Source organism: Ammospiza nelsoni, chromosome 15 (assembly GCF_027579445.1).
Source record: "Ammospiza nelsoni isolate bAmmNel1 chromosome 15, bAmmNel1.pri, whole genome shotgun sequence".
Classification (NCBI taxonomy): Eukaryota; Metazoa; Chordata; class Aves; order Passeriformes; family Passerellidae; genus Ammospiza; species Ammospiza nelsoni.
The window spans coordinates 6141850-6163672 of record NC_080647.1 but is presented as its reverse complement, the minus strand read 5'-3'; the positions used below and the strand labels follow the sequence as shown (position 1 = coordinate 6163672).

The 21823-nt window shown below is 51.9% G+C and overlaps 2 protein-coding genes across 2 annotated transcripts in view; one reads left to right on the top strand and one right to left on the bottom strand.

Moving 5' to 3' along the window:
• The window catches only part of AR (androgen receptor), a 40280-nt gene extending 26795 nt beyond the window's left edge, over positions 1 to 13485 (top strand). The window contains exons 4-8 of the mRNA XM_059482978.1: positions 3700 to 3987; positions 6048 to 6192; positions 6952 to 7082; positions 7269 to 7426; positions 7696 to 13485. Coding sequence (XP_059338961.1) covers positions 3700 to 3987; positions 6048 to 6192; positions 6952 to 7082; positions 7269 to 7426; positions 7696 to 7851 — 878 coding nt within the window. The 3' untranslated portion in view covers positions 7852 to 13485. The remainder of the gene's footprint in view (positions 1 to 3699; positions 3988 to 6047; positions 6193 to 6951; positions 7083 to 7268; positions 7427 to 7695) is intronic.
• A 3716-nt stretch (positions 13486 to 17201) lies between these two features.
• Positions 17202 to 21823, bottom strand: part of OPHN1 (oligophrenin 1) — a 51955-nt gene continuing 47333 nt past the window's right edge. The window contains exons 21-24 of the mRNA XM_059482793.1: positions 21405 to 21570; positions 20416 to 20466; positions 19654 to 19704; positions 17202 to 19478 (exon numbers count right to left, since the gene is read on the bottom strand). Of these exons, the coding sequence (XP_059338776.1) occupies positions 19662 to 19704; positions 20416 to 20466; positions 21405 to 21570 (260 nt within the window). The 3' untranslated portion in view covers positions 17202 to 19478; positions 19654 to 19661. The remainder of the gene's footprint in view (positions 19479 to 19653; positions 19705 to 20415; positions 20467 to 21404; positions 21571 to 21823) is intronic.

Sequence of the window (21823 nt, the reverse complement as noted above, 5' to 3'; positions counted from 1 at the left end):
TGGTGGGCTGGCCTGTGCCCACCATCCCACTGCACCTGTGCCTGCTGCTGGGGAAGATGCTGCAGGGATTCTGCCAGCTCTGAACCTGGAAAATGTCCTGGTGTGGGCACAGCTGCAGGGATTCTGACAGTCCTGAACCTGGGAAAAGTCCTGGTATGGGATTCTGCCAGTTTTGAACCTGGGAAATGTCTTGGTATGGGATTCTGCCAGTCCTGAACCTGGGAAATGTCCTGGTATGGGCAGAGCTGCAGGGATTCTGCCAGTTTTGAACCTGGAAAATGTCCTGGTATGGGCACAACTGCAGGGATTCTGCCAGCCCTGAGCCCAGGAAATGTCCTGGTGTGGGCACAGCTGCAGGGATCCTGTCAGCCCCGAGCTCAGGGAGCATGAGAGGTGCCAGGGGTATTCCTGTGGGCACTCCAAGCTCCTGCACCCACAACCAGAGCTGGCAGCTAGCCGAGCTGCAACCCTGTGGGTCTTGGCTGGAGCAAAAACTCAAAACATGTGCAATTCCTTTCATTTTGTTTAGAGTAGGGCTAGAAATCTCCTGTAATAACAGCCAAAAGCTTGTGAAAATCCAGGCTTGAGGCATAGGTGTGTTTAATTCAGTCCTAATTCAGGTTCAGGCAGAGCAGAGTCTCACCACACATTGGGTATTGATTCCAGCCAGGGGGAATTTGACACAATTTTTGCAGAGCCATTGCAGTAGTTGCAATCAGTGTTACAATCAGGCTGTACCTGATTTTTCATCCGGTCTGGTCTTGACTTACAGCAATTTGATCTTTATTACAACTTGATTTTCTTGATTAAAACCCCTAATTTTATTGATTTTCTGTCCCCACAGTGGGTATTTGTCACCTGTGACTCAATAACCCTTTTGCCTCCTACACAGCCACCCAAGTGACATTCCTTACCTCCTTGCTCCAAGACATGTTGTCAAATCTTCAGTGTCCTCTTCAGTGTCCTCATGGTTTCTGCAGTTTGCCAACACCTATCAGCCCTTGTGTGCTGACCTCTGTCCATCTGTTCAGTGATCATCCTTAATGCTCATCCCTGTTTTCCATCCATACATTGCCATATGGGCTGGTTGAGTAGAAATGGTTAAGTCTGGTTTTGGGGTGAATGTAGTTATAAGCCACCCTTGTAAGAAACAAACCTGTCTGATGTTCTTTCAACACAATAATTGCCTTGAGATGTATCACTAGGGAGTTTGCAACAATTCAGCAACACTATCTACTATTACATCCTTCAAGTTCTTTTCAGTCATGTGGACCTGATTGACTCAGATCTCTTAAATGTGTCTGCCACAACCAGTAATTTTATTATTATCAACTGAAATTGTTGTGCCAGACAAGGTTGATAGCTTGACAGGTTCTGGTTTTGGCAAGCCTGGTGTGAAGCTCATGAAAACAGCAAAGGGCAGCAGGTTATAAAACAAGTCCTGTTCATCTCCTCAGTGTCCCTCTGGCAGCTGAGCTCGACGTGTGCTGCAGGATCTTTCCATTGTAGTCAGTGCAAGAGCAGCTTCTTCCAGGTCTCCATAACTTCCCTAAGTCCTGGCATCATGAAAACTGGTGCTGGAGCCCAGAGTGCTCCTTCCTCAGAGCTTTAGAAGTGCCTGTAAGGGAGATGTTTGAAATGTGCATCACTTTGGCCATCGCTCTGAGTGTGCTCCCGCGGGTTCTTGCACTGCTGAATATTTTATTGTGATATATAATTGTGTCCTTTAAGCTTTTTCCCAAATCTATCCAATAGTTCCCCAGAGACCCCCAGGCCAGCTTGCAGGGCTTGGGGCAGTGCTGTGCTGCAGCTGTACCTCGAGGCTCCCTGGGCCTCTTGTCCCTGCTGACAGCCAAGCAGGAACATCCCAATATTAATCGCATTTCCTAAGGTTTCTCCCACTACAGATGTCTTTAATTCCAGTTTTTAAATTTTTGTTTATATTACCTGCTGAGTAGGAGCCACCACCACAAAGGGGTTTGGCAGAGGTGACTGAGTAGGAGCCAGTCTTTACCTCTGAAGGTTTTCTCCACTTGGTAATGTCAGTATTTCAGTGCTCCTGGAATGCACAAACCCCAGGCCTGTCTGAAAGCACAGTTAACACCCATTGTCACAGGAAAGTCTGGTTTGTGGCTGCAGTTTCAGAGCCAATGCAGTAGGTACTTGCTGTTTTCTCACTTCATTTGGGATATTTTCATACTAGATAATTAAATATTAAGGGAAGAAACCCAAGCATTTAAAGCAAACCATATGTGTGTTTTGTACATGTGGGTTTGGCTTCGCTCACACACATGACCTGGGGCAGTGGTTATTTCTAAATCCAAACTCTGTCACAGGCTGCCCAAGTGGAGTCACCATCCCTGGGGGGATTTAACAGATTTGTGGCTGTGTCACTTGGGGATGTGGGTTAGTGGTGGCTTTGGCAGAGCTGTGACTTTGGAGACAAGGGAGAAGAGGCCATATCAAACGAGTGGCTGATGGCCAGAGGCCATCACTCTGTGCTGCAGCACTGTTTTCCTCTTTCTTTCCCGTATTTTTATTCATCCTTTCTCCTCCCTTTTTAGAGAGAGGCCTGTCGTCATTGCCCATACAGCAGATCATACAGAGTACCAAAAAAAAATCAACATTTGGAGTTAATTTACAGAGCTGCACTTTGACTTGACATTTTTATGTTTTACTGCTTATTTTTCTAATTACAGCTGAAAGGAAATTTGAGATAAGTATCATATAATGAAGGAGCCAAAACCCCAAGGACAACTGGTTTGATGTTGTATTACCTGCTGAAGCCATGGGCTTTTGTTCTCTAATTAGCTGGGGTTTGGATTCAGTGAGGGGTGGCAGGAACAGGCCACCTGTGCTGAGCAATGTCATGCTGGTGTCAATGAGGGGAACATGGACTCCCCAAGACCTCTGGTATCACACCTCTGGAGTGCTGCAGCTGGGGTTAAGAGCCAGGTGTGTGGGGAAAACACCTTTTCATGGCGGGCACAGGCAAAGTCACCGGCTGCATTGGTCCCCCTGCCAGCTCCTGAGGCTCATGAGGGTGCACAGCAGAGTGAGACCACCTGGCTTGGGTCCTTTACCCCTTGGTGGGGACTCCAGGGAAACAGCCCTGGAACTCCCTACTGGCTTCTGAGATGTGTTTTGTGTAATATGTGTGCAGTGTGTTTGGGAGAGCCTGCTATGGGGCAGCAGGCATTGCAGGGAGGTTTATCTCAGATGCATCCTGCTTCTGCCCTGGTCTGAGATGGGACAATCCCACTCGGCCATCCATGTGCAATGTTTTTTCTCCCTGGAACATGACTGTATGCTGAGTTTATCATCTTGTGTTGCTCCTCTTTTTGATTGCATATGAGCAGTAGTTTGAGTTGAGTCAAAACCTCTTCTCTCTCTTCCCTGGATCTTCCTCTCTGTTTTTAAGTGGGACTTACAGACCAGTCATTGCAGAGGATGTAAATCATGTTGGTTCTTTTCCATGTCAGATTAACAACAAAATGGATTTTGTCACACAGGGTGTTCTCGTCTTGTCCTTAGGTGAGAGCTGCAATGCCAGGGCACTCCTTGGGCAGTGCCCACTGAGGGAGGAGCTGCTGCTCTCATCACTTTTCTTTTGCTCATAACTACAACGATGGAGCCAAGAAGCCCTGACATGTTTTTAACATATTTTTAAGTGTCACTTAAACTGTATCTTTCCCACAGCCCGCAAGCTGAAGAAACTGGGTAACCTGAAGGCCCAGGATGACATGGAGGGAACCAGCTCATCCAGCCCAACAGAGGAGCAAGCTCCCAAGCTGGTGATGACACGCATTGATGGCTACGAGTGCCAGCCCATCTTCCTCAACGTCCTGGAGGCCATTGAGCCTGGGGTGGTGTGTGCTGGCCATGACAACAGCCAGCCTGACTCCTTCTCCAACCTGCTGACCAGCCTGAATGAGCTTGGGGAGAGGCAGCTGGTCTACGTGGTCAAATGGGCAAAGGCTCTGCCAGGTGAGAAGGAAAGCAAACAAATCCTCTCCCAGCTCCAGAGCCCATCTGCACTGCTGGGGGCAGGGGCAGAGGGGATGGTCTGCAGCCCCTGTGCCATCACACAGCTCCTGGAGGACCCCCTCCATGGGCAGTGTGTGTGTCCCCTGCCTGTAGCAGTGTGGGACTTGACTCTAGAGGGGCTCATAATGGGAGAAGGAACTGAGGGGTGATGGAATGTGTTGGAATTATACTCTGAGTTCACATAGCTCCTGGTCAGTGATACCATGTGGGCGCAGGGCACTTGCGCCCATGGCAGGGCTGCAGCTGGTCTGGGCTCAGGGTCCTGCTCTTCTCCCCCTCTTTCCATGGAGGTTTTGCTCCACTTCCAAGCCGTGTCTGCCAGCCCTGCAGAACTGCCCTCTAGACAAGGATCAGCCCTGTCCCAGAACCCACCTGAAGTGATGAAAAGGGTAAATAGCAACATGGCAAAAGAGCAATGCAGAATCCTAAAGGGCTTTTCCTGGCAGTCACTCAGGTTGCCCATGTGATGGCCTGGTGTGATATATTTGTGATGCTTCAGAGAGGTAATAGGGGGCAGGAATTTTCCAGATGCTGGTCAGCAGGTGCAGTAAATGGAGCATCCTGGTGAATGATGTGTTCATTGAGCCGGATTTGCAAGGTGTCTCTGCAAGGTTGGGGACATGCTGCCTGTTCCACCTTGTCATCCTGGAACTGGGTGAGTGGGATTGCAGAGGGCTGAGCTCAGTCTGGGCACCCAGCTCACCTCCCAGCATCCTGGAGACTGGGGCACGGGGCCAGGTCCTGCTGCCTTCTCCTTTCTGACCCCATTCCTCAGGGGACACCAGAGAAAGGAGGAACCCTGCTCCTCGTATGTCTGGGGTAATACAGCCAGAGGAGGAGACTGAGGCACAGTAAATTTGCCACTCTCTGCCAAACCCTGGTGATGAGCTATGGTCAGGTGTTTAGCAGCTCCCTAGACTGGTGCTCCCAATGAGATATTGGTCTGCATACCCTTAAATGCAGAGTAGCCCATTCTGTTTCTGCTATTCTTGGCTTGTAAAACCAGGGACAAATCTTGCTTCCTCTTTGGCTTGTCTACACTAGACATCAAGATCCACAGAGACACCACCAAAGCCACCTGGCATCCAGGGCTGAGGCTCTGCCACTGCAGTAGTGCTGATGGAAAGGGAGAGTGCTGTGGGAAATGTTTTCTGTCATAACCACCCCTTTATCAGAGGGTTTTACTCTCCTGAACTGCACCTGATGCCCGACCCCTCAGTGTGTAGCAGTGTCAGCTGCTGCCCTGCTGCCCCCGGGGCCAGCACCGACTGTGCCAGGGTGGCATCTGGGCAAGGTTCATTCTCCAGCTTGTTTGCCTTGAAGAGCTCTCCAAAGCACAGAGATCCTTGCCTCAATGGGTTGTAATTATACACTGGAGCTGTTAAATTGCTTTAATATTTGATTGAAATAATGCATGATTGCCTTGAAACTCAATTATATTTGCCTATTTACAAGTATGTTGAAAAAAACAGCGTTGGAGGTGGTGAAAGCATGCCTGGGGTTTAACTCTGGGCTGCCATCTGGGAATGGTAATTTGAATTTAGTTGCTATTTTTGTTTCTCTTGCAATGTAGCTGAGGTTTCCATGCTCATTCCCACAGTCAAGAGATCCATGCAGTGTGTATGGGGCAGAAACCAGAGCACCTGTGGCCATGGTGGGAGGCCTAGGGGCTGCCTGCTGTCTCTGAGCATCACATAAAAATCCAGTTACTTAAATTGGTGCAGTCCTAGTGGAATTTTCTCCCCTATTTGTCTCTGAAGTTCCCTTTCTTCCCTTCCAGGGGCAGGTTTGTGCTTGTCTATTCTTGATTCCCAGTCAAGGTGGGAGCTCCATGTCATGACTCATGTCCTGAGACATAAGCTGGCTGAGCCTGGGCTATGGACTGACCACTTTTTCCTAAGAGAAGCACTGAAGGAGAGCTGGAGTCTGCCTGGAAACAGCCCTGGAAGCTGCAGGAACCCAACAGTAATTTGTAACATCCCTCCCTCATTGTTTATTAGGATTTCGCAACCTGCATGTGGATGACCAGATGTCAATAATCCAATACTCTTGGATGGGCCTGATGGTGTTTGCTATGGGGTGGAGATCCTTCACCAACGTCAATTCCAGGATGCTTTACTTCGCTCCAGACCTGGTGTTCAATGAGTAAGTGTGAAACAACAACAGCCTGATGCTGGGCTTTGGGTCAGCCCAGGTGACCAGCTACACTTAGAGCAGTTAAACTGAGCTGCCCAGCATAGCCCAGCCTGGCTGTGCCCATCCTGCTCCCCACTGTCACCACCCATGGTGACCTCCAGGAGCAGTGAGGCCACTGTGATGCCTCTCTGGGTCCTTCTGCCTGCTCCCTCAGCCTTGCTGTGGGCTGACACCCACTGGGGCAGCAGCAGAAGCTGGTATGGGGTGAGGGATTGCTCAATTTCTGTCTTTCTGCCATGGGGTTTGAATTCCAGCTCTGTTGGGTAGCTGGGGTGAGCAAAGATAGAGACAAAATGTACTGTAAGGTCCTGGTGGGCTCTTCTTGATGTACCATCAGCTTAGAGCTGGGGAGGGTTTGCTGGCAGTCAGATTGAGGAGATGGAACCCAATAACCAAACACAGCAGCAGGCAAATTCTCACCTGCCTGGGAGCTCCAATTCAACCTCATATCCCTGACAGACAGAAATGTTTGGGAAATCATTGCAGTCGCTCTTCAGACAGATGCTGCAAATCCCTTGTAGCCATCTGTGTCCAGTGAGGATCACATACAGGCCTTCTGGAAAATGCTCCACTCCTGCATGAGGCAGAGCTCAGGCCCTTGGCAGCAGGCTGTGCCAGGCAGGGGGATTTGCTGGGTCAGGGAGTGTCCCCCTGTCACACACGTGCATGTTGGGCTCTGTGCCACCTGTGCCCATCTCACCCTGCCAGGTACCGCATGCACAAATCCAGGATGTACAGCCAGTGCATCAGGATGAGGCACCTCTCCCAGGAATTTGGGTGGCTTCAGATCACACCCCAGGAGTTTCTCTGTATGAAGGCTCTCCTCTTCTTCAGTATTAGTGAGTATCCACACCCTTCCCTCCACAGAGCTCCAGCACCTTGAGGCATCTGGTGCTTTTCCTGTGCCTGGACTTTCACTTCCCAGGAGGAAGCTGGGGATGTCCCCTGCTTCAGCCCTTCCTCCTGCTCTCCTATTGTTGTCACTTTCTGGGCTCCTCTCACTGTTTCCTTCCCTTCCCACCCAGTTCCAGTGGATGGCCTGAAGAACCAGAAGCTCTTTGATGAGCTCCGCATGAATTACATCAAGGAACTTGACCGGATCATTGCCTGCAAGAGGAAGAACCCCACCTCCTGCTCCCGGAGGTTTTACCAGCTCACCAAGGTCCTGGACTCTGTGCATCCGGTAAGAGAGGACAGGGAAATGTCCATCTGTACACATAATGGCCATCTAAATGCATAAGGAACAATATAAAAAAGAAACTTTTCATAGAGAGAATGATCGTTCTCTGGAACAACCTCCATATCATGGGAGGAGTTCAGATGCAATTGGAGAGAGCACTGGACAGTTTCATCCGGTTTCCCTTTCCCGGGGTAGGTGGGACCTCTGTCATGTATCTTCCCAGAAAAAGCACTGCCCAGGGACTTGTTTAACCAGTTCTCTTCCTTTCCCAGATTGCCAAGGACCTGCATCAGTTTACATTTGATCTCCTAATCAAGGCACACATGGTGAGTGTGGACTACCCAGAAATGATGGCCGAGATCATCTCTGTGCAGGTTCCCAAGATCCTGTCTGGAAAAGTCAAGCCTATCTACTTCCACGCACAGTGATCTTTCAGAGGGACCCCCGTGCTGCCACCCCCATTCCAGCCATCTCCTGCCTGTTACTTCTGCACTACTGTCCTGCAGTGCCTTGGGGAATCCCTCTGTGGCGGTGGCCAAGGGGACAGGCAGTGACAGACCTGCTGAGATTCCTGAGATTACAATTTTCCTGAGGTACCTCTGAACTGAACCCCTGGCGCTGACCTCTGCCTGGCACCAGCTGCTCACGGTGATGGACGGGGACTGGTGGGGGCAGTGGCATCATGTCTGAGTGTTCTCTGTTTGTCACTGTGACTCCAGCAGCCCAGGGCCACGGGACAGCAGAAGAAGTGCCAGTGGTTGGTGGGTTTGGGGTGATTTTTATAAAAAGAATACAACACAAAGCAGGTTGCAGCTCCGCGTTTGGGTGTGGATTATGTCGCCTGCCTCCTTCTGGAAGTTTTGTTTGCACTGTGGTGCTGGGAAGCAGATAAGTTCAAACATTGCAGAAGAGAAGCAGAGCAGAGCTGGGGGACAAGGCAAATTTGTGGCTGAGGAGTTCATGGGCCCTGCAGCCACTGTGGGATCTGCTGTGGTCAGCTTGGCCCTGGGACCGGCCTGCACTGCCGAGACACGAGCGATGGAGAGGACAGGCTGCAGCACAAGGCCTGCCAAGGAAGATCACCTTGGAAATCCCCCAGCGATGGCTGGGTCCTGTTTTCCACCTGGGTTGTTTTTCCTATGGCCTGTCCAGCTGGGTCAGACCCCCAGGTGCTCAGCAGTCACATTCCTGTCCTTGCCAGCTGCTGCTCCCTGACAAAGCTGAACCCACCTCTGAAAGTGCCTGATGCCCTCGGACCTCACACCTGCCTGGCTCCCCTGGGCACCTGCAGCCCCTGCCCCCACACCTGCTCTGCTCCTGTCATGGCTCTGCAGACCTGGGATTCCAGCTATGCTCTTTCCCTTCATTTGTCCCAAATATTTTGTCCCAACTATTTTTTTCCAAAGCCAGCAGATGAGTGTTCTGGAGCCAAGACCAAGGCCAGGGTCTACGGGACCTGTGGGACCATGGGACTCCTCTCTGAATCCTGTCCATGGAGAGGTGGCTGTGGGAACTGGCTGCTGCCACCAGCACTCTTTGGGGGGGCTGCAAGGGAAGTACCAAGAGACCCCCCTGCTCTTGGAAGCAGCACACACAGCTGCTGGTGGTGGCAGTGGCTGATTGCAGCCCAGGAGGACACCACTGTGCACTCACTGTCCCATGTACATGGTCCTGTATGCGCCACACCACCCACACCCCATCCCTTACACATCACCCACACACCCCATGCCATGTGCATCACCCCACACACCATCCCTTACACACCATCCCTTACACCCCATCCCTTACACACCATCCCTTACACCCCATCCCTTACACACCACCCACACCCCATCCCATGGGCCCCACACACCCAGCCTGTCCCCAGCACACACACAGCAGCCAAGCCTATGTGCTCTGTGGTGTTTTAGTTCCCATCTTCCTGCACATCCTGAGTTCATCAGAACCACCTGCCCAGACCCAGACAGGCTGTCAGTGACTGCACACACACACAGGCTGGTGCCAGGGTCACACATGCCATCATGGGCTGTGACATGGCCTGGCGTTACCAACACAGCCATCTGCGAGAGATTCTTGTGCCAGCACAAACAGCAAACTCTGCACCCTCCCAGGGCAGTGAGCAAACCCAGAACCCTGTGCCCACCCAGAGCCCTGTGCCCACTCTGTGCCCAGCTCTCCAGGACATGCCAACATGGTGCAGCTGCTCCTTTACACTCTTGGAGTAAAACAATTTCCCTGATACTTTCCAGCCTTTTGATGGGATTTTCATTATAAGAAGGAGTGGGGGAAAAGCCCCTATGGAAGGAGAGGATCTTTCTTTGCAATGATTTTCCTTCCTCTGCTAGACAGGGTTCTGATCCTGCTCCTCCTCCTGAAATCCTCTCATGTGGCAGCAACAGAATCCATACGTGAACTTTCTGGCTGGCAGGTTGCTGCTCTCAGAGGCTCCCCGTGCCAGGGGGCTGCTGGCATTTTCAGTGCTGGTGTGAGCTCAGATATTTGCAAATGAACCAGTAAAAAATTCCAGCTGGTGCATCCCTGTCTTCTGGAATTTTCCCTGGCTCTTCACAGCAGAGTGGTGATTCCCAGTCCCTCTTATGAGCTCAGGCTCCAAGCAGTTGGAACAGCAATTTGGGAGAGCTTCATGCATCACACAGGCTCGTGTCAGGGAAGGTTTGGTTGGTTAATGAGTGTCCTGCTGGGTGTTCATCTGCTGGGAGACTGAAAAGAGGCCAAACCCAACAAGGATTTGCCCACCCTGCTTTGCTGGTGGGAGCACCATGTGAATGAGAAGTGGGGGAGCAGGGGAAGGATTCTGCCTGTGCCCTGTGTGTGTCACCCAGCACAGTGAGTGCTGAGCGAGGCAGGAGCTCACGGGGAGCACCCCCAGCCCAGGACAGAGGGGCAGTCGGGGCATTGAGGTCATGTTCTCTGTCTCTTCACTATCACAGTAAACTTCTGCAACTTGTTAATTCAAAAGTTGGATTTTTACAATATGATTACCAGGAAATGTGGGAGCCAGGACTCGCAGCATCTGTGTGTGTATTTGCTGGGGGAATTAATGCTGTTTCCATGTGGATTTTCATGAGCTGCTGCAGGAACTGGGGAAGAAGAGGCTTTAAGAAATACCAAAGTCCAACTCCTGCCATTTATCTTTATGCTTTTTGTTTTCTTTTGCATTTTCTTGTCTACTTTTGCTTTAATAAAGCAAGGAGAATTTCACCATGTTCACAGTCCCAAAGAAGCTGTCCCTGAGGCTCTCCTTGGGCTGAGCCCTGGAATTGGGACCCCCTGGGTGTGTCACAGCAGAGACCAACCATCTCCATGTTCCCCTGTGGATTCCCTGACTCTGCTCTGGCTCATCTCAGAGGTGTGGTGGGTTTTGAGCTGGTTCAGTCTGGGTCATGGCTCAGCCCATCAGCTCCTGCCCAAGGCAGCAGATGGAGGACAAGGGATACAGACCTTGGCATCTCCCTGGGAGCAGTGTTTGTGCATGGATGGGCACCATTCCATAACAGAGGGTGTGGGATAAAGGATTCTGTCTTTAGTGAGGGCAGGAGGGACACTTCTTCAGCCCTGTGTCATGGCAGAAGCAGTGGGATAGATCAAATGGTGCAACGGCATGCAGCATTCCCAGGGCAGGTATCACCAATCTGTGCCCACCTGAGCCTGACAGGCTCCTGCCAGCACCCCCTGCCTCAGCAGGAGCAAGAGCCAGGACAGCAGCTCTCTGCTTGGAGAGGCTGTGGTTGAGTCTGGAGAGCTGGCAGCATCCACATGCCACTGCCATAATGTCCAAGAGGCCCTTTGTGCTTGGCTTAGGGGACAGAGTGCTCAGTGAGGGAAGTGAAGCTGGGGCAGGACCCTCCCTACAGTGCCACTCCTTGCTCTGGGCCATGGGGTTGTCCCTGTGGTCTGTAGGGAATGCTGAGGGTACCCAAGGTGTCACCTGTCTCCCAGCCAGCCCGAGAGCTGCTGCCCTGTCACCTCCCACCACCAGCCAGCCCTGCAGTCCCTGTGGTGTCCCTCCCCTTGCTGAGCTCTTGCCCTGGATGTTTCAATAACATAATGTATGCTAAAATTATCTATCTCTGTATAAAATAAAGGCATGGCCCATTTTCTATTGCTAAAGATATCTATTTAGTGACGTGCTCTAAGAGTCCTCTCTGGTTGCACACTGAAGTACTGGATGCTCTGCAAGAGGTGAGTCAGAACATGCCAATTTAATGGAGACTTTTCATTATTTTTCTGGCTGGGTGCTGCCCAGTTTGCAAAGGTCCCCCTTTTTGTGGCATGCACAGAGCACACACTAGCATAGGCTGGGGTTGGTATCACCTTCTCCAGCCTTCCTGTGTCTTCTTGAGGTTAGACAGGGAGAGTGTTTGCATTGGGGAACAATGGAGTGTCTCTTGTTTCTTCCCTCTTTGACTTGCACAAAGTGTCCTCACACATTTGGGCAGAATGCTGGGGTCACAGAGAGTGTCTGTGTTCTGAGTTCCACCTGTGCGCAGGCCCAGGGCTGGCTGTGGCCACTGGGGGTGGCTGTGGGCAGGCAAGGGGTCCCTCGGGTGGGTCAGAGCCTCCCCTGCCCACTGGTGCCTGCTCCCTGTGCTCCTTCCCTTCAGCAGCAGAGGGATGCTGTGCTTGTGACTCACAGAGTAAATCTCTGCACCCACATAAACCCTTAGCAAGTGGATAAAAGCTGCTCTCTGTGCCGGATATTTGGTGTTCTGTGGCAATTTTATGCTGTTTCTCTTTGTTAACATGTCTCTGTAATAATAAGAGTTCTCTATTTGATATATTTTACTTTCTTTGTAATAAGCCAAAAAGCTCATTGCTGGTGCCTTTTTGCCTGGGGGGGCTTCCCAGCCCACAGCTGTGTTCCTGGGAGTAACAAAGGCCAGTCTGCAATTGTTCCTTCCACCAGAGCTGAGGGAAAGACAGAAGCCAATGCCACAGCACTGCCAGAAAAAAAAGAGCCTTGGAATGGCAGAGAGAATTTGGGGTACAATGCTGGTTCTTTCCTGGGGCCTGGCTCCAAGGTGAGGGCTGACCATGATACTGGGCACGCCTTGGCCCCATTTCCATGGGGCTGTGACCCTGGAGACCCCACAAACCATATGATGCAGGTGCAGAGCACACAGCCTGGTCTGGCCCAGTTTGGAATTGCAGTGCTTTGCCCAAATTATAGCATGACCTGAGGGTAAATTATCCCAGAGAAGGAATTAGATGGATTGCTGACACAGCTGGTTTTTCTGGGGTTTTTCATTTTTTCTTTTTTTTTTTCTTTTTTTCTTTTTTTGGGGGGGGGGGGGTTTGTTTGGTTTTTTTTGTTGGTTTTTTTTTTTTTTTTTTTTTTTTTGGAACTGAATGCATTGGATAAGGAAGAGAGAGCCCCAGAGTGTTTTGGTAGGGCTGGACTGTGGTGACAGATGCTGCTGGGGCCAATGGGGTGCAGTGCAGGATGCCCTTGGGACAACTGCAACTCACAAGTTCCCATGTGGGACTGAAGGACGATCATTTGCGTAACCAAAGAGAGGGGCTTGCCTGGCACCCAGTTAAAGAAACCGTGCTGGGGGTAAATGAAAATTCTCCTTTCTCTTTCAGCCATGCCTGGGGCCCACGTGAGCCCCCAGTCATGCCACAGGATGGCCCCTCACGCTTGGTGTTCAGTTCTTTTTGTAACCTGAAAATCTGCTGTTGTTCTGAGTCCAATAAATGCAGAATCCGGTTTGCTGGAGCTCTACCCTCTGCCTGCATTTGGCTTTTGTGTCGATTTTGTGCATGAAATCGCTGTGGGTGTGATGGCTGCCAGCAAGCAAAGGCACTGGGAATCCGTGGGTCATTGGCCAGTAGATGAGGCTGTACATTGGATCATTGTAGGCTTTCTTTCACACTCAGATTTCACCATGAATCACATCTGAACTCGTAATTCAATTACATATCAATTGGCTAATCCTTTCATATATTCCTCTTTGGGTCTTTTAAATTGAATTTCAGTTGATTAATGTATTTCTCAAAGCAAGGAGCTAATAAAGGCCAGTGTCCTCCTGCTCTTGTAATTGTTTTTGGTATCTTTATGAACAGTTGTAAATCCATTCTTCTGCAACGTCTTTATAAAACTGACCTATGCTCTCCAAGTAATAAAGAAGATGCTTATCAGCCACTTGTTAATTCAAGGCACAGATGTGAATCCTGTCCAGGGCTAAGATTTGATTCACTGAGACAAAGCAAAGAGCTTGGAGGAAAAAAAAAAAAAGCTTGCTGGGCCACAAATAGCTGGCAATGCCTGGTGTGTAATTGCACAGCAGCAGTCCACACAGTGTGCCCTGTGAGCTGAAGAACAGTGTGCCAAGAGAATAAAAACCCCTGGGTTTGTCATCCACAAGGAACCTGATCCCATCCCTTGCTCTGAGTCACAGTGAAAAATTATTGTGTTATTTTCAAAATTCACCCCGTAATGGACACTGAGCGGGCCTCAGCTCCTCGGGGCTGGTGTGGCAGATTGGGTGCCAGCATGTCAGTCCCAGTGTCACCTGCCAAATGGCCACTTGGATGCCAGGGACATTCAGGAGCCACTGGTTCAGTGCCTCATGGGATGAGGGACTTGGTCCCTCAGTGGCTGCACATCCTGGGCTTACTGACCTTGGTCTCTGATGGCCCCAAACTCGTGTGGCTTGAACAGTGTCTGTGGGAGGACAGTGAGGCCACCACGTGGGGGCTGCTGGGTCACAACTGAAGCTGAAGGACAAATTCACCTCACTCAACTCCTTCTGCCTCGCTATGGTCCAGCCACCTCTGTTCACATCCTGCATCCTACATCCTATACCCTGCATCCCCCCTGCACAGCTCACCAGGACCTACAGGTCACAAGAGAGCTGCTGACCTCCCTGACCATTTCTGTAGCTGTGGGGCCTGGCAGCAGGGTGACAGCCACCATGCCAGCACTGGGGGTGAGCCACATGCCAGTGGGCTCCAGAGCTGCCCTTAGAGACGCCTTGGCTCCTCAGCAGAAGAGCACGCCAAGCTCACAGGAAAAAGTCCAGTTATCATGAAGAAATCAACTAAAAACATGGAAAGATCATGAAAACCCTAAAATGGCCTCATGCTTTAAAGTCATTTATTTGTTCTTGTCCTCAGAGCACAAAGTGGGATATTTTTAAAACAGAAGTTCTGTTTCCAAAAATACTGACGAGTTGTCAAAAAGCCCTTTCATCAGTTCCCCTCCCTGGGGGTCTGGGAGTGCCAGCACTGTGACCCTGCAGTGCTGGCAGCCAGCCCTGTGTGCCTGCCATGGTGTCAGGGCTGTGCCTGTGCTCCCAGGGTGGGCCAGTGGCAGCCACAGACCTCAGTGGGGTCACCCTGACTCGAGTGCCCTGACACGAGGGACAGCAGCCAACACTGGGGTTTGCTCCTTACCCAAAACTGTTGCTGCCTCCCTCTACCAGCAGTGGGGGGGTGCCAAGGGGAGGGCAAACAGGGCCTGCCTGACATGCCCTGTGTCCCAGCTCATAGGAGCAGGGTGGGTGCAGTGGCATGGTGTGGCAGCATGGTGTGGTGGCCACCAGGAGAGCCTCTGGGAGGCACTGAAGGGAGCTGGGGTGTGCAGGACACAGAATGAGGAAGGATGGAGCTGTAGGAGGATGGAGCTTGTGGGGACTTGTCTCTCTGAACCTTCATGGGCATGGCCCACAGGATTTCAAGAGTCTTCAGAAGTCACTGCAACAGTTCTGCCTTGCGGGAGCTCTTAGAGACACTGGCAGAGGCTGTTAAAGCACTTCTTAAACTTCTGAAAACACAGAGAATGGAAAACATTATGGCCTTTAGTGGTTCAAAGCGTCTCCTGATTGTTTAAGCCAATCATAGGATTTTTTGGAGGCCTGACCTGATTTAGAGCCATGTGTATGGGCCAAGAAACCTGCTAAGGGCTGCCAGGAACCCGCCCAGCACAGGGAGCTGCTCCCAGCTCGGAGCATCCAGATGGGTAATGGTGCAGTGGGATGGGTCAGGGAGAACTACAGAGCTGAAAACTATGGCTCTGATCCTCCAAGGAATCCCACGTGGGTGGATTCCAGCACCTTCATGGGTCTCTGTGTAGCACATAAATTTCAGATGTCAGTGCTCCACTAAGTATATTTCAATTCTAAATTTATCACACAGATGTGTCTGCTGCAGAGTCTTTGGCCTCTTCAAATCTTCCTCTGGGAAGAACTCACTGAGGCTCAGGCTCAAGCTTTGGAACTGATTGTTTTGTTATCTTCTCTCTATAAAAACCTGAAAGGTTTTACTTGTGCTGGAAAATAATTTTCTTGCTCATATTAAATCCAAATGTTTTCTGTAAGAAAGCAAGCCAGGCACCTGTGGGTTGGCAGACAAGGATTGTTGGGGCAGTGCTTCAATGCTTGTTCCAGTTCACCATCACTTAATACAAGGCCTAGTGAGGAAAGCAAACAGTTTTGTTCCCCAAACATGGCTGTTTTGAATGCATTCAGCCCTGGAAAAGTTACAGACCCACAAGGAAACTTTTGAGAGAAACAAGAAGCCAGAAAAAACAAGCAGAAAACCCTCCAGCTGCTGCTCCTGGTGCATTGTGTCCATGCCCGCCTCAGGAATGCTCCGGCTGCTTGGTTCCGGAACCAGGGCACGGCACAGAGCTCTGGGAGCTGGCAAACCTGGCCTGGCAAACCTGGCCTGGCACAGAGCTCTGGGAGCTGGCAAACCTGGCCTGGCACAGACCTCTTAGAGCTGGCAAATCTGGCCTGGCAAATCTGGCCTGACAAATCTGGCCTAGTCAAACCTGGCCTAACAAACCTGGCCTGGAATCTGGCCTAGCACAGACCTCTTGGAGCTGGCAAACCTGGCCTGGCAAATCTGGCCTGGTCAAACCTGGCTTAGCAAACCTGGCCTAGCAAACCTGGCCTGGCAAACCTGGCCTGGTCAAACTTGGCCTAGCAAACCTGGCCTAGCAAACCTGGCCTGGCACAGACCTCTCAGAGCCGGCAAACCTGGCCTGGCAAACCGGGCCCATGCTGCACCAAGGGCCCGCGGGCGGGGGCCGGGCCCGCACAAAATAATTGCAGGAGGATCCTGAAAACACCAAGCAGCCCTGAGCGGGGTGTGGGTGGGAACGCTCCCCTTCTCCAGCTAGGAACCCTCGTGGCTGTGGAGGCAGCTTGGCTGTCCCTGGACCCCCAGGAACACCCTCTGGAGTGGTCACCTCCATCAGGCTTCTCCAGAAATGCAGGCTCCAAAGGTGGCTGTGAGATTCCCATGCCAGAGAGAGAAGCTGCTCTCTCCTGGGAGAGGGTTTGCTGCTAAAGGAAAGCAAGAGGCCTGAAAAGCAAACATTGGTGTGCAATGTCAAAGGAGGGGGAAAACAGATGTGAGGAGGGGAAAAGAGTGCTGGATAGATGGAAAGAAGCCATTAGTCACAGGAAAAGTGGATTCTTGGTGACCCATGGCACAGAATACTGTCCAGGCACTGCGGCAGCGCAGGAATATTCAGCCTTGACAGCGCATATTCTCCAGTCAGAAAAATGCAGAAAACCAGCTTGGGGACTGGAGACCCAGAGTGGGGCTATGGCAGAGCCCAGGGCACTCCCAATCCCATGGACACAGCCCTGTGTGGCCTCCCTGGGGCACAGAGCTGGGTCCCACAGCAGGGCCTGCCTGCAGAGGGGGCACAGTGGGGGCAGCGCTTGGGCACAGGGTGAAGAGGAACAAAACACACCGACATGGTTGTTTCACTTCATAGAAACTTTATAAACACTTGCAGTAACCTAAGCTTGTACACATCACAATGGCTCCAGGGCTGATGCTGGGGGCTGCCATGCTGCAAAGGATGATCCCACATTCCCAGCCGTCCCTCCTGGGCCACTGGCAGCAGGGACTGTGCTCACAGTAGCAGGGATTGGGCCTCACAGCAGCAGGAACTGGACCCCACAGCCCCCTGCCAGCACAACCAGCATCCCCACTGCCCAACTGCTGGTCCCCAGTGTTCAGCTGCACCCACGGGTGCAGGAAAAATCAGCACAGACATACAAGTGACAAAGAACTTTAAAAGGACACCATGAAATAGTCTGCAAAATGCTGCCTCTCCCCACTGCTCATACTGTCAGACTGAAACCCAGCCACCCTTGGATTCTCCCTACCCATGGAGTCCAGCTCTGTCCTGGGGTCTGTGCTGGGTAGTGGGCACAAGCAGGAGGAGGATGTGACAAGCCACTGCTCCCACAGAATGTCACCTCCAGAGCCACGTGCATCAGCACAACCCAAGGAGTTTCCCAAACTGACAGGCTCAAGGGGTCCCCAGACAGTGTCCCAAAGCAAGAAAAACAGTAGGGAAATGCTGGCCTTTTGTGTGGGAGCCACAGGCCCAACACCCCAGCAGGGCCAGGGGGTGATGTGCTGCAGGCAGGTGGCCCCACTGCCAGGCTGGTCAGGGAAGCTGGCTCCAGCTTCAGCTCCATTCCTGTTCAGAGATCCCTGATCAGAACCCCTGTGCCTTGTCCTTGAGCCCCTGGTGAGGGCTGCAGCAGAAGGGGCCCAGCACAGCCCCAGGGGCTGCCAGTGCATGTGGCACAGCCTCAGCTGCCACAGCACAGGGCTGGATTGGTTTTAAAGCCACTTTCATGTGCCAGGCCTAAAGGAGGGAGTAGCTGGGGCACTGCTGAAGCCAAGGGAGTGAGAGCACCATGGACATGACACACATGAGCTGTGTGCCATTCAGCAATAAGAGACACGAGGTCACACAGAGGCAAAGTGCCAGGAGGTGGGAAGGACCTGCACCAGGCAGGACACCAGGCTCCAGGGAATGGAGCACCTGGGAAGCAGCTGTGGGAATGTTTGGCCACTGGTTTGCAAAGGCTCTCAGCACCTAAAGAAAACCATTCAAAAGGAGGGAGTCATCTTTGGGCAGACGGAAGAAGCAGGGAAGTAGCTCTCTGCCATGCACAGCCCTGGAGCTGGGCCCTGGTGGCAGCTGGAGCAACAGACAAGCTTCTAGTGCTACAGAGGTCCTGGCCAGGGACACCTCCCGGGCCAATGGGCATCATCCACAGGGCCATGGCTGAGGGACAGGCTGGCCATCTTGTACTGGAAATGAATAAACAAGCAAACAACAAACTGGGCAGTTCTTAAGAAGAAAACAAACAATGGGTTTGACCCACAAACAGTGAGTTTCAGATCCTCAGCACCTCTGTGCTGGCCACCACAATCACCCAGGATGGAGACTTCTTGGTGGGCCAGTGAGAAGTGGATCTGGTGGGAGTGTGGCTCATGGAAGAGGAGGCAGTGGAGGAAGAGGAGGAGCACCTGCTGCCCCCCTCCCCCAGCTGCACCCCTGGAGGCTGCTGACCCGGGGGTGCTGCCTGAGAGCTGATCCCAGGCAAGGTTGTGGCCCTGGCTCAGGCCAAGCCTCTCTGTCAGTGTAGTGTCCCAGGCCAGGGATGTCCAGGAGGAGATGAGGAGACATCCCACAGATCTGAGCACAGTGATTCCTCCATCCCTGCCCAGCTTTTGTCACCATGGGCAGCATTAGCAGGCACAGCTGTCCCACACAATGACACTCACCAAGTGAGGGACACAAGCACAAAGGAAGGGGCTTCTCAGGGCAAGCAGGGCAAGAGGGGACTGCAGCTGTTTTGCCCTTGCATCCAAACAGAGGGACTCAGCCCTTGTGCTGTCCAAACACCCTTTTCAAGGTGTGTTTCCCAAAAGTGTGCAGGTGAACAGGGGCTCCACTGTCCCTTCCACAGGTGGTCCATGTCCCCCAGTCCTGCCCATGCTGCCATCACCTGCATGGCACACACAGGGGAGGAGCGGGAGGAGAGGTGAGAGGGCAGGGAACAGTTCAACACAGATGTGTGGGCAGGACCTGCTCTCCATTGTGGTCTCCCTCTCCTAATTTCTTGGGCCACTTGTGGCTTGGAAATCATCGTCCAGTAAGATAGCTGCTCTCCAGGGCACTGGGGCTGGCAAGGCTCAGCTCTGACTCCTGGGTCACAAGCACAGAAAGTCTCCTGGGTCCAGCTGGGCTGAGGTGTGCTTACAAAGCCTGGAAGAAGAAAACAAGCTCCAAGTTCTGTGCAGCAATGCAAACCCACCAGTAATGGCAGAACCACTGGAATCCCACATAATTTGTTGGTTCCCTCCCAAAACCCCATAAATGGTGATTTGTCTTACATGTCTGCTTTCAGTTTATTATTCAATTTGTTGTCGTAAACACATACCTTTAGCCTCAGCTCTCATCACTTGGGATCCTGCCTTGTGGTGATGAAGAACTGCATAAAAGGAAGTAGAAGAATAGAGAAAAAATGAGTGCAAGGAGCAAGCTCCAACTCAGCTCCACAAGCTCCTCGAGGCTGGGTAAGGGCAGGGAGGGGTCTGTTTTGCAATAGCACAAATGTTTTCTCTCAGTACCTGCAGCAGCAGTTCTCAGACTTACACACAAACCTGCTCTCTCCTGGGCAGAGATTGGCAGCTTTTCAAGGCAGGAAGCTGAGGCTTATTTGGACAAATATTATCACAAATGGAACCTGCTGCCACTCAGAACTGAGGGCTCTGCCCACACTGTCCCCATAACCCCCCAGCTCCCTGTCTGCACACCCCCTGGACTGGACCAGCCATGCTCTCTTGGCAGCTGCTGGGACCTAACCAGCCCTCACCACCTCACCCACCACCTGATCTTCCCACAAAGCCTGAGTACAATGGGCACTACACCCCACAGATCCACACACCTGCTAACAGGGATCCACAGGGATGTTTCTCGCTTGGTGGATTTAATTTATCAAGTCTGTATCTGGACTCACATTTTATGCTTTGTGCTCTTTGTTTAGTTTCAGCATTTTAGCTGAGCCCCATCTGCTGTTTGTGAGTACAAGACAAGGCAGGCCTGGGGCTGGGGCTGTCTGTGCTGGCTCTGCCTCAGAGGGAGCACCGTGTGCTGCAGGGCTGCTGCTCTCCACACGGAACCTTCCCCGTGCCAGCCTTACCTGCCTGTTCTTCGGGACGCCGTCTCAAAGAACTTGGTCCTAGAGGCCACCCTGCAAAGAAAACAGGAGAAGTCTCTCCTGATTCGACCTGGCAATTTGCTAATGAGATCTGCTCTGTGCCAGGGGGATGAGCTGCAGCATTGGCAGCACTGCAGAGATCACCTTCAACTGACAGTTCTTGTGCCAAGGCATAGCCGGGCTCCTTCTGTGCTTGCTCCACCTGCACACCACCTGCCAGTGCTTTGGCTGGGCTGCTTATGGAACCATGGCATCATGGAATCATTTAGGCTGGGAAACATCTCCAACATCATGGAGTCTAACCTTTGACCAAACACCACCACACCAACTAAAACATAACACCAAGTGCCACATCCAGTCATTATTTCTGTGCTCTTGCCTATAATCCTATGTGCATCCACGACCTTTATGGTCTTTCCTTTAGTGTTTATGTGCTCCTGCCCATGCTCAAGAAAGAGAAGTTAAATTATCCTAGAGAAGGAATTAAGGCAGTTCTGGCACAGAGCTGACCCTCATGGCACCTTTTGTTTTCTTTAGGTTAATTCCCACTAAAGCCAGCAGGGTTTCTGACGCTCTTAAAATCTGAAAGAAATCTGAGGATGAGATGAAGCTGAACTCCACCCAGTTTCCTTAAGATCTAAGCTGGATCTTGTCCTGTCCCAGAAAGTGTCTCGTTTGAGAGGTTTGCTGGAGGCTGACAGGGAGGGGCTCAGCTCCACCAACCCAGGAACAGCAGGGAAGGGGATGGGGCAAGGCTCAGCCCTTGGGCTGTGCTTGAGCAGCTCCAAAGCTTCTTGTTTGCCTTCACTGTGGCACCATTCCCCTCTTTGGCCGTGCACTCTGCTCAGATTTCTAAGTGACATTCAAACCTGCACTTGCACCAGTGCCAAGGGAACATCCACAGGCTCCAGCCACTGAGGCCCCGAGTGTCCCCACCAGCACCAAGCACCCTCCATGGGCTGCTGGCTTACACAGATGAGGGCATCTCCTCTGCTGTCCCTGCTATCAGATCTGGCCTCTGCTCCAGCTTTGGAGGGATGGGAGTCCGGCACGGTGGATCTGGAGGTCTCACAGGGGGACGTGTTATCACAGGCTTATCACCATGGGAACGTGGCTTAGGGACACCATCACAGTCACCTGCAGGGATGGAGATAACAAACACTGAGCAGGAAGCTCTGGCAGAGGCCAGATATTTATGAAGGGGCATTGAACAGGTTCGTGGGTTTAGTTCTGCCCCTTTGCCTCAACACTCTCTCCCTGACAGTGGCCAATAGCCAGAATAGAGGGACAGAGTCCAGGGAAAGAAGTTCCCACACTACCTGTCCCAGAAAAGCTTTCCTGGCACTGGTAACAGGGGCTGGATCTGGATCTGCAAGGACAAACTCAATGC